This window comes from Tribolium castaneum, chromosome 10, assembly GCF_031307605.1.
Source record: "Tribolium castaneum strain GA2 chromosome 10, icTriCast1.1, whole genome shotgun sequence".
Lineage (NCBI taxonomy): Eukaryota > Metazoa > Arthropoda > Insecta > Coleoptera > Tenebrionidae > Tribolium > Tribolium castaneum.
This window is the reverse complement of record NC_087403.1, coordinates 2631842-2646312: the sequence shown is the minus strand read 5'-3', so window position 1 is coordinate 2646312 and position 14471 is coordinate 2631842. Positions and strand designations below refer to the sequence as shown.

General features: G+C 36.4%; 1 protein-coding gene across 3 annotated transcripts in view; it reads left to right on the top strand.

Annotated features, from left to right (window-relative positions):
* Positions 1 to 14471, top strand: part of LOC657616 (uncharacterized protein) — a 135756-nt gene that overhangs the window by 56387 nt on the left and 64898 nt on the right. For all 3 annotated transcript variants that reach the window (XR_001575056.2, XM_015981064.2, XM_015981069.2), the window contains exon 2: positions 2811 to 2973. Coding sequence is in view for 2 of the 3 variants with exons in the window: in XM_015981064.2 (XP_015836550.1) it covers positions 2811 to 2973 (163 nt within the window). In the remaining variant the exon portion in view is untranslated. The remainder of the gene's footprint in view (positions 1 to 2810; positions 2974 to 14471) is intronic.

The following is a 14471-nucleotide window of genomic DNA, read 5'->3' as shown; positions in this document are numbered from 1 at the left end:
GACAATTACGCACCAGCTAGGGTAAAATTATCGGCTTTTAGAAATCCATAATTAATTTAGCATCGACAATAACTGTCATGAAAAGTGTCTACGAACACGTTCTGTGGCGTGTTAGGTGTGTATTGCTTTACCGCTGTTGTCAAATAAAAAGGTGCGTTACATGAAAATGGGTTAAAAAGTACCACAATCTGAAAAATTGCTCATGCAATTAAAATCAAGCAGTTGAAATTGAATGCAATGACTTTATTCACAAGCATTACGTTGAACCTGTGAAACTAGTTAATTAATTCGTCCTAATTATTGCTATTAACAGCAATAAACTCGTCGACGTAATCTCATTAAATTATTTGCTAATTTAATCAACCAATTTAGTCTATTTCATAAGTGTTTTAATGTCAATAGAAATGTCTAACTCGGACCCAAACCAAGTGAAAAATAAATATTATTAACAACGGAAGGTGTGACAAGACCCTATCGCGTGATGCATAAAATTTTTTTCTGCGATTTACGATTGAAGGAGAGATAGTTAATACAAACATTTTTGTGCAGTTGCCACATGCACTATTATATTTTGTCTTGAATTAGTTTCGTGTTGTGGAAGCAAATACGTAGCTTTTTTCGTTATTTGTGTGCTTTATGGGATCGTACAGCTCGTCTGGTGCTAGCGTTTGGCACCAGAGCACCAAAAATGGGTAGCGGAGGTGGAGTGTGTTGACATAATCACATTAAAACAGGGCCATTGTTTCATGAAATCGATAATTTGGTCGCGTTAGAAAACTCCTTTTGTACACGGTCGGGCTTGTATCCCGCGAGAATATTTCACATATTAATTGACTTGTACATTTTCGATGACCATTAATTATTTGTTTAGCACGGGCTTTTTGGCGCTGTCCATTACAAAACGATAATATACGCAGATACACATATCGATAAGGGTTAGCTGTGTGCTAAGTTGATTCCCACGTGGCCTGTTAAAATCGAACCTCAGGTCCGTATTTGTTAAGTTGGGTTCTGCGGGACATGGATTTAGTGCACAGTGCGTTTTGGCGGGAGCCAAATTCTGGATTTAAATGGCTTAAATTAGGTGCAAGTTAGCTGTAACAGCCGAGTTACGATTTCAACCGGTATCCTATCGAGTTTGACCGGTTGCAGATCGTATCTTGGCGTAATAAAGCGTTCGTCAGGCAACGTCGCGTGACACACCATGACAATATAAAATACAGTCATATACCCTTTATTCTTTTCTGGTGTATTTCTTTACCATTTTTTCGCTTCCATTAATTAAACAAATGAAATATGTATATGCATACATGCATAATGAATTTTGGCGGGACAATTTTGATATGCACGGCGATACCTCACATCGCGACAAAATATAAACACTTCGAATACTTTTGCTCGTTTTTGGATTCATTATTTTGACACAGCAATGCGCATCTAGAATCCGGTTTGCTCCACCAATTTGCATAATATCCACGTTAATTTAAAAGGCTTCTTTAACAAATTTATTAACTGAACTCAAGCAAAATTATATCTTGTGGAACAATTCCTCTGCTTTTTCAGCGTGATCGTTGTTGCTGTTGCAGACTATTTATTTACCAAACAGCACTGTGACGTGTCTTGTTTAAATTTAATTTATATTTAAATTGTTTTCATTAAAATTTTTATGCTCCAGGCGGATTCAGCAGAAATTAATTGGCATATTGCGCATAGTTTCGCTATCAGATGTCTGGCTACAATACCAACCGACAAATAGAATTCAATTAATTGTTAGGCCGTAATTAACCCCGTATTAAATTGAAATGTGGTTTCAACCTGCATTCTTAATCATCCACCAAATTTTAACCACTAAAACAAAAATGGATTTTATTTCGTAAATAAAAATTTAATTTTAAAGATCATTTTTAAGAACCTTAAAATTGAAAAAAACTATAAAGCAAGAAGCACTAAAGCTTTACTTACTGGGAGAAAATTTAAAGTGTGAGGTCGACTTTCGCGGAAAATATAGCTCATAATAAAGCTTAGGTTGAGTAAATTCTTTCAAAAGATTACCTACTTTGCGGACTTCAAAGGTTATGTATGATAACTTTGTCTCCACAAAGTTGCAAATTTGAGAAAAACAACTAACGGCTAAATTGTCGCCCGGCGCCTCCACCATTTTCAACATAAATTCGATGAATTTTTTGTACAAAAACGAACAAGTGTATACATTTCACGTTAATTAATTGTTGTAATTATAGCATAATTAAAATTTTGAATCATTTACAGGTCATAATTACAGTATTTTATGTGGTTTTTTATTTAATTTGTGGCTTGTGTAAATTTAATGTGGATGTATATTATGTTTAATTAATATCAGTGAGTAATGAATTTATTTTTGAATGTTTCGCTGGAAATGGAGTTTGCATGAATTATAAATAGTGTGAAATATGTTGAGTCAAGTCAGATCGCGCTGATTGTTTTACATTTATTTAATAGCCCGCGGCGGAGTCAGTTATCTACTTGTTGCCTACTTAGACATCTTAATTACCCAATTACCGCAGTGTCCGAACGCCGTATGACGCTCGAAATGTGGCAAAGATCGCTCGAGTTTCGCGAATCTTGTTCTTGCGCTGGTTCGGTAATTTGGGTAAAAACGGGCGAAATTCGAGTGGATGTGCATTGGAACTCGAAATGCATGAGGAAGTGGTCGTCCGGTTAACACCGCACCGGTGCGCCACCTCCAGCATTGCTGCCACACCGCCGGGGCACGCTTTTGCGGTGAGCTGGCTGTAAAGTGCACTTGATTAATGTGCGGTGGTTGTTTACAGGACATGAAAGGTGGGTGGGCAGCCTCGCCGGGGAGCACCGCGCCTGTGAATCCTCCGACCCTGCTCGCCCTCCAGCCCTTGCTGACGCAGCCCAGCACGCCGGTACAGACCGTGCAGCCCTCGACCACCACTGCAGCGACGCAGCCCAAGCAGGACACCTCCAGTAAGTAAAGACGCGTCTCCGGATCGCGCCTCCTTATTGTGGCGAACATGATGTTGGGCGTTTTTGCGCCACTGGGCCGATTTAATAGCCTGTTAACAGGGAGCGCTCCCACCTCCCCCAATTTTGATGATCTGTCGGCTTTATTGCCATTATCCTCTTATATATCACCGAAAACATCCTACTCGAACATGCGCTCATTGCAGGACATGCATGCGTAAGCTATAAATTCATTGGGAATGTAACTACAAATACCGCAATACTGACCTTGCGGCGACTATAAACCATGTCTCAATACTGCAATGTGAGCTACGACTATTAAAATAAATCAGTATTAAACCGGTTGCTAGAGCATGCTCAATAATTCCGAGACAAAAACCAATTTCTCTCAATAAGCAAACATTTGGCGGTGGTTAAAAAATAATTTAACAATTTGTCTTGTGGGTTTATGTGGTTTAAGAAATTCCATTTAAGTAGGACGTCAACGACCGACGACTACTATATTTTTTTATGACACACGGTATCACCTTTAATGTCACACAAATTATAAATAATAAATGTGTTTATGAAAAATGCTGTTACCCATCCTGTTGTATAAATACGTTCTGGCGAAATTTACGCAGCAGTAAATGTTACTTTACGATCTTCTTCACACATCCACCTAAGCATTTCTATATTGATACTTAATTCAGATATACGTTTAGGGCAGTTTATGCGAAAAGAATTACTCATTTTGCGTTTGTAAATCTTTTGATTTCAATGAAATTTCTTGAAGTCTATTTAACAAAACGACAATAATCATATACCGACTAATGTTTTTTAAATCAAGAAAAATTGTGTCTTTAATTAAACATGGTAGTAGTAGTACAAATACAGAAATAAGTTTAAACTGTGTTTTAAAGTTTAAAAATGTTTTATTATTTATTATTTTATTATTGCACGGGGTCAAGCTAGTGGCAGCAGGATTATTTATTTTGCAGGAAAGATTAGACTTATATTTATACGACCAAGACCAGGCGCTACTAAGAGTTTTTTTTAACTAATAAATACTTTGAATATGATGCGAACAGCATTAACTGGAGGTACGTTTCAGTTAAAAAAATTTTTCTGTTGTCTTTCGCGTTTATTGAAGCAGCGGCTAATGTGAGCAAAAAATTGTGTGTAGTATTTGAGTTTAGAGGATAGTGGTGGTTGGTCTTTATGTAGCGTTTTGGTAAATATTGTGTATTGTGAAGTTTTTAGAGAAATGGAGTGGCCGGATCGAGTGTGGAGTGTCGGTGAACAATAATGAACTCGGCTGGGAGAAATTTTGCGGTTATGGGAAATGTTTGAACTCGAAAATGTAAATGTGTTCGGCTCGTTTGAATTGTACATATTTAAAACACACGGGAAATGTGAAACGGTATAAACCGATGGCGGAAGTTGTCCTCGATATTTAGTAGCCGTGGTATTGTCATTAAATGCATGATTAAATTCTCAATCACAACGGAACAGCGGAAATTTAGAGATTACTTTATGAATTAACCAGGTAACAGAGGAGGTAAATAGGGGCGATTTTTTGGCGACGTGGCGGCCCAGGTCCTGGGCTGGAGAAGCAACAAACGCGGAAAATAAACAAGGGATAAATACTTCTAACAAAAACACTTTGAAACAAAGAACATCAGAGATTTGCTCGGTCGATGCCTGCTTTGTATTCTGTGCGATGAAGTGACATACGGGGCCAATTGTGTGTTCGATTACCGGCCAACGAGGGATGAACGGAGCGACAGACGAGCTGCCGCCTAAAATGGGAACCCCAATAGCGCGGAAATGAATGGTTGGCGTGCCCCAAACTACGCAACTAGCCCTTCGTTAATGCCGGTATTTCGAGTTTGTCGGTCTCCGGTCGGCCGGATATCGCCCGCGGCCATCATTAATAGAATACCTGCTCTGGACTAGCACTATGTACACTTTCTTACTGCTAGACCACGCACGCAGCCGCCAATCGAAAATTTTGTTAACGAAATCACTTTGTCCATTGCTGGCGTTCCAAACTCCACGTATCATGCATACAAAATTTCCCGCTCCCCAGCGGATCACCGACACGACTTTAATGAAAAATTTCAATTTACTATTCGCAAACTGTTCGAAACAATTATTAGAAGCACAGCTCGCCGACTTAATGATTTTGAATTGATTTGTCGCGTTTCTACTGAACGCGCTCTAAATAGATCCGGACTTGTTCGACGCCACTAGGGATCGTTCCGGGACTTGGAGGGAGGCACGCAAAATCTCAGCGCCGCAACAATGGAATTGGAAACTTATCACCATTCCTTACACATGCGTTTCCCTCTTCCCTACTTAACAATCATTATCTTTCGGAACTAACCCAACGTTGATTTACGCATTCTTCCGCAATTTTCCGTAAAACAAAGAAGATCACTGATCTTCTATCGATATTCATTTAGAAATACACCCATCAATACTAATTTAAACTAAAATGCACTTTATTAATAATTATGGAGCAAAATCCCTCGAGAGAAATCCGCGGTTTTAATCTAATCGCTGGCTTCAAACAGCCTTCAAACGGGTTGTTACCTTATAGTTCTGCATTTGTCTCAACGGCCAGGAACACACTCGAGGATTACCTTCGTAGCTGATGGAAGAACTGAAGAATAAAATTTTAATTTGTTTTTTTTTTCTAATTTAAAAATTTCTTTTGTGTCGTAAATTTAATTTTCGTAAAATTGGCGAAATATGACAAGTTTAAAATTACTTTCATTTCAAACGGCTTTGCATTAAGGAGTATTAGTGATGATATTTTAAATAAAAAAAGCTGAAATTCAAAGAAACGGATTCGCATTTATGAAACGTAGGAAGTTCAATGAATTCAGCAGGTTGATATTTTATTTCCCAAATTATCAGCAGGTTTAAAAAATTATGCAAAATAAATAAAGAAATGGACACACACAACTTCTTACGGCTCAGAACAAAAAAGTTACCTTCTTCACACTTACTACGTTTTATGTTAACCTCTTTGTATATAAATATTTAAAATAGATTAAATTTTTATTGCACTGGATAAAATTATTGTCGCAAATGGTCCATATTCAAAATAAAGCGCACTTTCAAAGCGCACAAAAATCAAACGTTCAACATTTATTTATAAAGCTTTTGAAGAATTGAATATAAATGCTTCACTCAGATGCTTTGCAAAGGGAAATATAAATAAAATAATAAATGAGGAGAGAGCTAAAGGTCTCCTTTTTTTGCTAAAAAAGTAATCCAATAAGTTAAAATAAGAGCCATTACATTCAAAAATTGATAGACATTTTGTTGAGAGGAGCATTTGTGTCGTCCCCACGTAAGTAAAACACTTTACATATTTAATGCACATGATATATAAGTTAGTAAGTAGTGCAAATGAGAAACAATTAGTTGTTTTGAACATGTCACGGCTGTATATTAGGTTTAATAAAACGAAAAATGTATGAAATTACTCGGGGCCTTGGTTATTAGGCGGTTTATATTGATAGTTTTTGCCAAAGCGCGTCGAAATTCATAGAGAAGCTTGCTAAATATGATCTGGTTGAAAGGCAGCGAGTTAGAAACAAGTTGAAAGATATAGGACACTGACATTATGAAAGAGCTAAGGGCATAACAAGAGAGTTTGAAGTGACTTCTAGTCTGCATAGAACGCGGCGTTTCTGCTTCCATATTATGCTTTGCAAAGTGAAATATCCGTAAGTTTTGAGTGTGAAATGATAGCTCGGTGGATCAAATTTCGGGTGGTGCTTACCCTGCAGAAACAAGCTCCAATTAAATAACATAATTGTTTATCAAAATTAATTTAGGCAGCCATTGAGCCGAAAAAGGGATGTAACCAGGTGCGAGGTTAAAGTACCGTTGCATGTGTTTGCGGAATGTTGCCTCTTTTTCCAGTAATTGAAATGGTTTGTTTGCATAATAAAATTAGTCCAAAGTGAATTTAAATGCGGGTCCTTATTAGGAATGTTGTTAACAAACAGCATATAAAATGTACAAAGTAAAGCGTATTACAAAGAAAATTAGGAAAAGGGATAACAATATAAAATAGAAGTCCCCATCAAAATTGGATCGGACAGAAAGCAACAGAGCAAGATATAGAAGGCAAAAGTAAAGTAAGGATTTGAGCTGTGCTAAGCAACTAAATAGCCCGGGTGATTTGTAAATGCCCAGGAGACATCACCCTGCTAATCACTCTGGAAGAACGGCCTCTACAAGCTTGATCTCTAATTCACGAACTTTACAGCATTGTTTCAACTTATTTAAATATTAAAAATAAATTTACCCGGCCAGTTCGTTCTCATTTCTAATTAATTAACATACTTTACGATATCGAATTATTAATAAACACCGCGGCTCACCCTAACACAAACTTTTAAAACCCACGAATCCAGATCTAAAACAAGAATTATAACACCGCTACTTCGAATCTAACGCGTTATAGTCCGCCATGATTAAACAACTTCCTCGACCTGGATTTTTTTAACTTTTACTGCGATTTCTTTCTTCCTTAAATAAAAGATTCGGTGATGCATACTCTTGAACCGTTAATTATTTATGAAGCTCAGCTTCACAGTAAGTAGCTATTTGCAAATTTTTCTAAATACAACGAACGGAAACTGACTTGCAATGTTTATTTATACGTATTTTAATTGGACACATATAAAAAATAGTCACGACTACGACGTGCAAATTGTTTGGTACAAAATTTCCAACTTGTAAAGTCGTTTAAGAGTTATCTCGAGACAATTTCCCAGTCCCAGTAGAAGGTCTCGTCCATATTCGCGGTAGTGATCCAATTACAGTAGACACTTGATATCCACAAATCTCTCGAAGTTTACTGTATCAAACCTCTCACGCCAACAATTTAGAGGTGTTTGTAAAGGAATTCAAAATACTAAGTTTTGTTATTGTTGCGACAAACTTTGAAATTTGCGAAACTTCCAAAATAGTTACAGTTATTTAATAATATCGGATTTGCAATAAAACGACTTTAGACAGAACAACGACGTCATTATTACTCCGTTCGGTACCTACAGACACCGCTATTACGTTGCAGTTCAATATAATCGTTAGTCTTGCAGTTTCAAAATGCTTTTCTCGATAATAAGGCACAGATATCTCGATGCTCTATATTTATACTTAAATAGGCTTAAATGCATCGCTTCATTTTTCTCTCATTAAGTGAACTTTGTACGTTCAAAAGGGCATAAATATGCAATTTTCTAACTTAATTGTCGGGCTAATTTTTACCAACTTGTGACTACTAAATTAATAAATAATTGACAAAAAATTTCTACGCGTCGAATTGTACATGTATATTTAGTTATAACAAAATTAATCACATTTGCGTTTGAAGTTTGCTAAACACAATCAGATAAATGCAATTAATGTAATATTTACAAATTTCGTTAAATCTAAATTGCCTTTAGGTGAGTATTAATTTTAATGCACCATTTATAAAGCTGTAATGCAATATTTATTACAAATTATTTAAAAACTATATTACATGCTTTATAATGTTTTATTAGCAAAACATACCTGAATAAACATTAATCAACAAATTTTTACATTTTCCCGGCGCATCCACCATTTTTCAATCAACTAAAAACTTATTTTTATGACAGTAAACAAAACAAAATTAAGCAGTTCAATGTTTTTAACTAGAAAACGTAAACTAAATATGGTTTTATAATTTTAATTTGGGTAAAAAACAAAATTTTTACATGAAGGGTAGGAAAAAGTTGTCCGATTGCTACCAAATTTGTGATATTTATTGTACAAAACTAAACGTAAGATGCATTGTATTTTATTGCACTTGGTGTTTAAACGAGGAACAACAAATATCTGTTGATAAAAATGCGAATAATTGACTGTGTGTATTTAGCAGATGAGTGAATTTGGAAACTGAAATTTGTCAGTGGGCTTAAAGCCGAATGATTACGTGTGTAAAGAGATGGAAGTATGAATTGGAATTTGAGAGTGGTGGATGTGTCGAATTTTTTGATTATTTATCGATATAAATAATTTATAGCGAGGGGTATTATAGATGACTGCGTTGTTTTTCGAATAATAACGTAGCAGTTATTAATGCAAATTGAACATTATTTATCAATCGAAATGCGTGTCGTATGTTGTATGTATCAGGAGCGATTTATTATTATTTGTCTATCGCTCACCGTTGGTATTACAAATGAGCACTGAGCCACATCCATCGACAAGTGCGTCGTTTGCATTTGTAAATTCCGCACATTCTTCTCACGGTGTTAAGAAAGCTCATTTCGCGTCGGCATGGAGTGTGACTTGACAGGACCGAAAGCAACTAGGTTGACAAGTCGGTGACGTCCGCAAATCCGACTTAGCTGGCAAACGCGAAAACTCAAAATCCTACACGCTTTACTGCCACCAGTAGACGTTTACACAAGAATTTCGCTCCGCACCAGTCACTTTTATTAGCGTCGTTTCACTTGAAATTACCGCGAGACTTTTCCCTCAAAATGCGCTCTTATCAAGGTGCAATAACACCCGGAATACGGCCCCGGACCCGGAATGAAAACACATAATAAGCGTAATTATCAGCACCGATTGAGCGCTAAATGCCGCAACACACGAGCCGCTTTTTCCCAAACTGGGGATTCATCTTCGCTCCATTTTCTTGCGGGATGACGCTTTGGAAGTGAATGAAAGAGTTTAATAAGGCTGGGGCAAAGCAGCATCTGGTGCAAAGTGGCCAACGACATCGCAACTCTGATGATTAGAAGACGTCAAGGCGAGCCAACGATCCGAGGGTTTCACCATTCTTACATTCCGGCAATTCGAGCTTTCGTGCGATTTCTCGCACCAGATACCAGCTTTATCAAAATATCAAACCCTTAATATCCAAAAACTTCACATATATCAAAATATGTGTTTGAAACATTTTTCCCTGTTTATAAAAAGTTATATTACTTAACTGTGTTATAATGAAAATAAAAAAACATACGTGCACACTAGTTATAACATAAATAACAACTCATTTTGCTAATGAAAATTTAAATCAAATATGATAACATCGCATCACTTACAACAAAGTCCATTACGTACATTTATTTTTTAAATATGTGTTTAATTAATGTATTTTTTAATTATGACATATTTATTACAGTAGTAGCGAAATTTCCTCAATTAGTTGCTCAATTAGTAGGTTGAATATATTGATAACTTCTAAATAAATAAACAAAACGCGTGTGACAGTTTGCCTATTTATTGTGTCTTTAAACGGTTGTTGTAATTTAGCTGGAGTACGATGCGGTGTACAAACAGGTAAGATAAATAGAAACAAACAGTATTATTTTATGGCCCAATAAGACAAGACAATAAAAACTCGATTAAATTAAGATTAAGTTAAACCTACCCTACGTTTCTTTCTAATCTAATAAAACAAGCTATAAAACAGAAATTTAGTTTTGGTGGGCATAAAATAGTGTGGGTGTAGTCGTGTATTTTGAAAAATGCCATACGCATTTTTGGTGAATGCTGGAGTGCGTAATTAAATCTCGCTGTACCGGGTGTTTCATTAGGAACACCCCTTTCACGAGATGAAATCCGCACTAAAACACCCACCACGGTACACACTTTATCTTCTGATTAAACTTAATTACTTTACGGGCGAATTAATAATTCTTTGCATTTATATTCGGATTTTACGAAATAAACAGCATTTGGGTGTGATACTACTAAGGAATTCTCTTTATGTTCTCCACTCTGTTCATTTCGACTTCGCAACGTGTATTTAAATTTATTTATGAACAGTTCTGAATTATAAATTGGCAAGAAATTTGCTTCGCGAAATTAAAGAATTATTTTGTTTAAAGTCAAAAATTAGAGGATTTTATGTTTCCCGGGAACATACACATAAAACATGATTAAATATTAAAAATAACTCTAACGTAAATTTTACGCTCAATTACCTATTTTAATGGAATGCTGCTTTCCCGTATTATTCGTAATCTTCTAAGTTGATTTAATTTAGTAAAAAAGAACAAAAATCCGTTTTGTAATGTTGCATAATTTTATATCATCGAGCATGTAGAGGATATCTGTCGGTGACGTTTCCAAATTGATTTATTCATGTTCACTTCACAATATTGATTTTCTACATCGAAAATCAAAAAGTAAACTTTACGAAACACAAATAAAATTTTAATATAAACTTTCCTAACATACTTAGAACGTGCCTGAATATGTTGTTTAGTTTTTTGCGTGGTGCCTGCCAATTTCGTTCTGCTGAAGCAAAGACAACATGTGCTTTAGGCACTTTAATTCAATTTGAAACAATCTCGCGCTAAAAACCATACCTCATTTTCTTTTTTCTACCACAGATATTTTTTGTTTTCAACCAAACAGCAGCATATTACTGCAGTTTAATTTCAGACAATTTAATATTTCCCACCTTCACACGCATGAAAATGAAAGATTACCTTGCGGATTTTTCAAGACAATATGTTTCAATTAAATTCAAATTGACGCGAAACCAAACTAATGGGCATTGTGTGAAAAGTAGTCGCAGATTTTGCACAAATTAATACATCAGTTAATTTAAAAATAATCTTCAGTACTAGTTAATTAAATTTGCTTGCTCCGATAATAAATTCATTTGTTTTGCGTCACTGTTTTGTATAATTGTGAGTTGTATTAATTTAAACAAACAAAAACGGGACGAGTTTTTAACTGAATTTTATTGATTCAAATGAGACAGTTTTCAATTTTATCACACACGGAGGGTGATATTTTACCAGATCACGCAATAATGTGGGATGAAGACAACTGGTAACGTCACAATATCTATTGAGGTATATCGATCAGATAATTACGCTTTATAAGACATAGGCTACGAGTTCTGTTCCTAGAAACTCGAGTAATATTGACATAAAATTTCAAGCTAATAAGGACTTAAGTTCTTATCAAGAGCAACAATTTTTCAGTAAGTGAAGTTTTAAGGATATACTTGACAATAATATTTGTGTTACAATATTTCACAGCGTCACTTACGTTTATAAACTAATATTTTTATAACTATTCATCTAATTCTGGAGCAAACTGCCACTGTTCTAGTTAAAAAAACTTTCCCAAGAGAATCAAAAACGCACAAATTTACTTCTGACACTTGTACTTTAAAAGCCCCATACAGTATCAGTTTCATCGACAGTTTAATCGTTTCATTTTAATCAGATTACTTTTTCCTGCTCAGTTCAGTCCATACATTCTGCTTTTTTAAATTCAATCACATCGAGTTTTACGTAAACACAATCTGGAGCTGTTTTAGCTTTAGTATTGTTATTTGTGTTGCACAATTTGTATAAAATGGTGTGATTTTTGCGGAATATTTAAACGTTCATGTAGTGGTGTAATTTTGTTTGAGGAATTTGATGGTTTGGGTGAGCAGGCTTTATTTCAGATGCGGCTTGCTAGTGTCGGGCATTTGTGTCAGAACAAGCGACATATGGTCGTGTTTAAGCTGTGCAATTATCCATGAAAAAGCGCGTAAATTATAAAAAGGTCTGAAATTGGTTTGCGCTTGTTATTTACAAGAGGTGATGGTGGTGGTGTCCAGTTGAAGTCCGTGTCAGCAGAGCCCGCACCAACTTTGCCGTGATGTTTGCGTATGTAGTTAGGCCGGTCTTATTAGCTAAAATACTACGGACCGAAGCATTAATCAAATTGCACGAATTCAATGTAATCTAGAGTTCGGGAGAGCAGTCGACTCCGGGACTCCGGACTCGGCCTTTGCAGCATCTTGCATCATCCGCAGGATGTTTATATTAGGACCGTGATTAATAGATGAGCAAGCGGGGACGTCCGTTTGTTAATTATTTGTGAAAACAAGCATGTACAATCAGATAACCGCCTTTCACTGTGACCGCTTTTCTTTCATGAGCTTTCTTTAAATTGCTTCGGGAAGTGAATTTCGCTTTGTAAACGTTCAAACTAATGTCGACTCCATTCTTTGGATTCCTCCAAAAATGGCCTACACCAATTAAAATGCCTCAAATGGGCCGAATTCCTTTTGCGATACTAAATACTCGTTCACTCTATCGAACGCTCTTAGATACAAATATCACACCCACGCATTTTTTGGCAAGCCCTTTTTCATCCCTTTCATGCCAATGAATGATAAGCCTACAAGTAAACAAAGCAAAACAGTGCGTCCAAGAGGTTGTTTATTTGATTTCAAAATTGAGTGTTACCTACTAATTTAAGATTTTTTTTACACACGTGTAACGATTGTTAATTAAAAATGCTATTTTTACGGACTGCAATTAAAGCAGGAAAGGTGCGATAATTATAAATTATGCATTCGGAAATGAGCAGTGCGATGATACTTTTAAAATGGAATAAATATATTGAAGCCGTCCATAAATTAGCATAAGATTTGACTTGTTGTCTTCTTTGTGCTGCTCAAACCCTCTTTTTCCTGACTCTCCTTAAGGGGATTTTGTAATATAATTTAATATTTACTCCAAATTGTTCAGCATTTTTGTTTTGTATCGCTGTACGCTAAAAAGTTGTTTCTCTATCCGCCAACATTTTCAGCTCGATAAACATAAACACACGTACTAGTGTTGGTTTTTGCATATACATTTTTCCAAGATCTAATTTATTCCCATATTTTAAATATTAATTCGCTGATCAAAACAAAAATGTAACGAAATAAAGCCGCTACCTGTGAGATCATACGAATACATCAACATACGATTAAATTGATTAGTGCGTGCAGTTTGTCGGCTGATTTTTGTGGTGGAGCTGTGTGGTTTGTGGGGCAAATAGTGGATTTGTGGGTGATTTGTAATTGTCGGAGAATAAACAAGGAGGCAATTGTAATGGGGCGGTCTGGTTTGGATACGTTGTTTATACGAGAGTGAGGAGTTGATTAGGTTTTCTCTGAATCGAATGTGCCATCTCTGAGTATTGCAGCACCGGATTCGGATGTGCTCCGTAATCCTCTTTGGAAGCGCCTTCCGGGACAGTTAATAGTTGATGGTAATGCGCCGGCGGCTAATAGCCCTATTCCTATGCGCCCATTGCTTTCTATCTGTAAACAGGGTGGGGCGGCGATGGGGCGACGATGGACATCGGTGACGGTGCGAGACCGGGACGGCGATAAGCGGCGCTCTGCAGCGTCGTGATAGCGACATATCTGACCCGAGTCATAAACATATCTTGACAAATGATTTCTTTGTCTGCACCGCTCACTGTTTACTGCAGACCCAACGGCAAAGCAGTTTTATTCGCGCTGCGACAGATAACGCCCTCAACTCAAGACGTTTGCTACGGCTTATCTTGTTATAACGCAATAAGTAGATACAAAGACAAAAGATGAAAGATATATCGCATGCGTTGCCACGGGTGACAAATTCTAACGCGCATTCATCGCGACGTTAACCGATACATTATGCCACTACAACGACAACAACGACAAATCAACAACATTACACCTA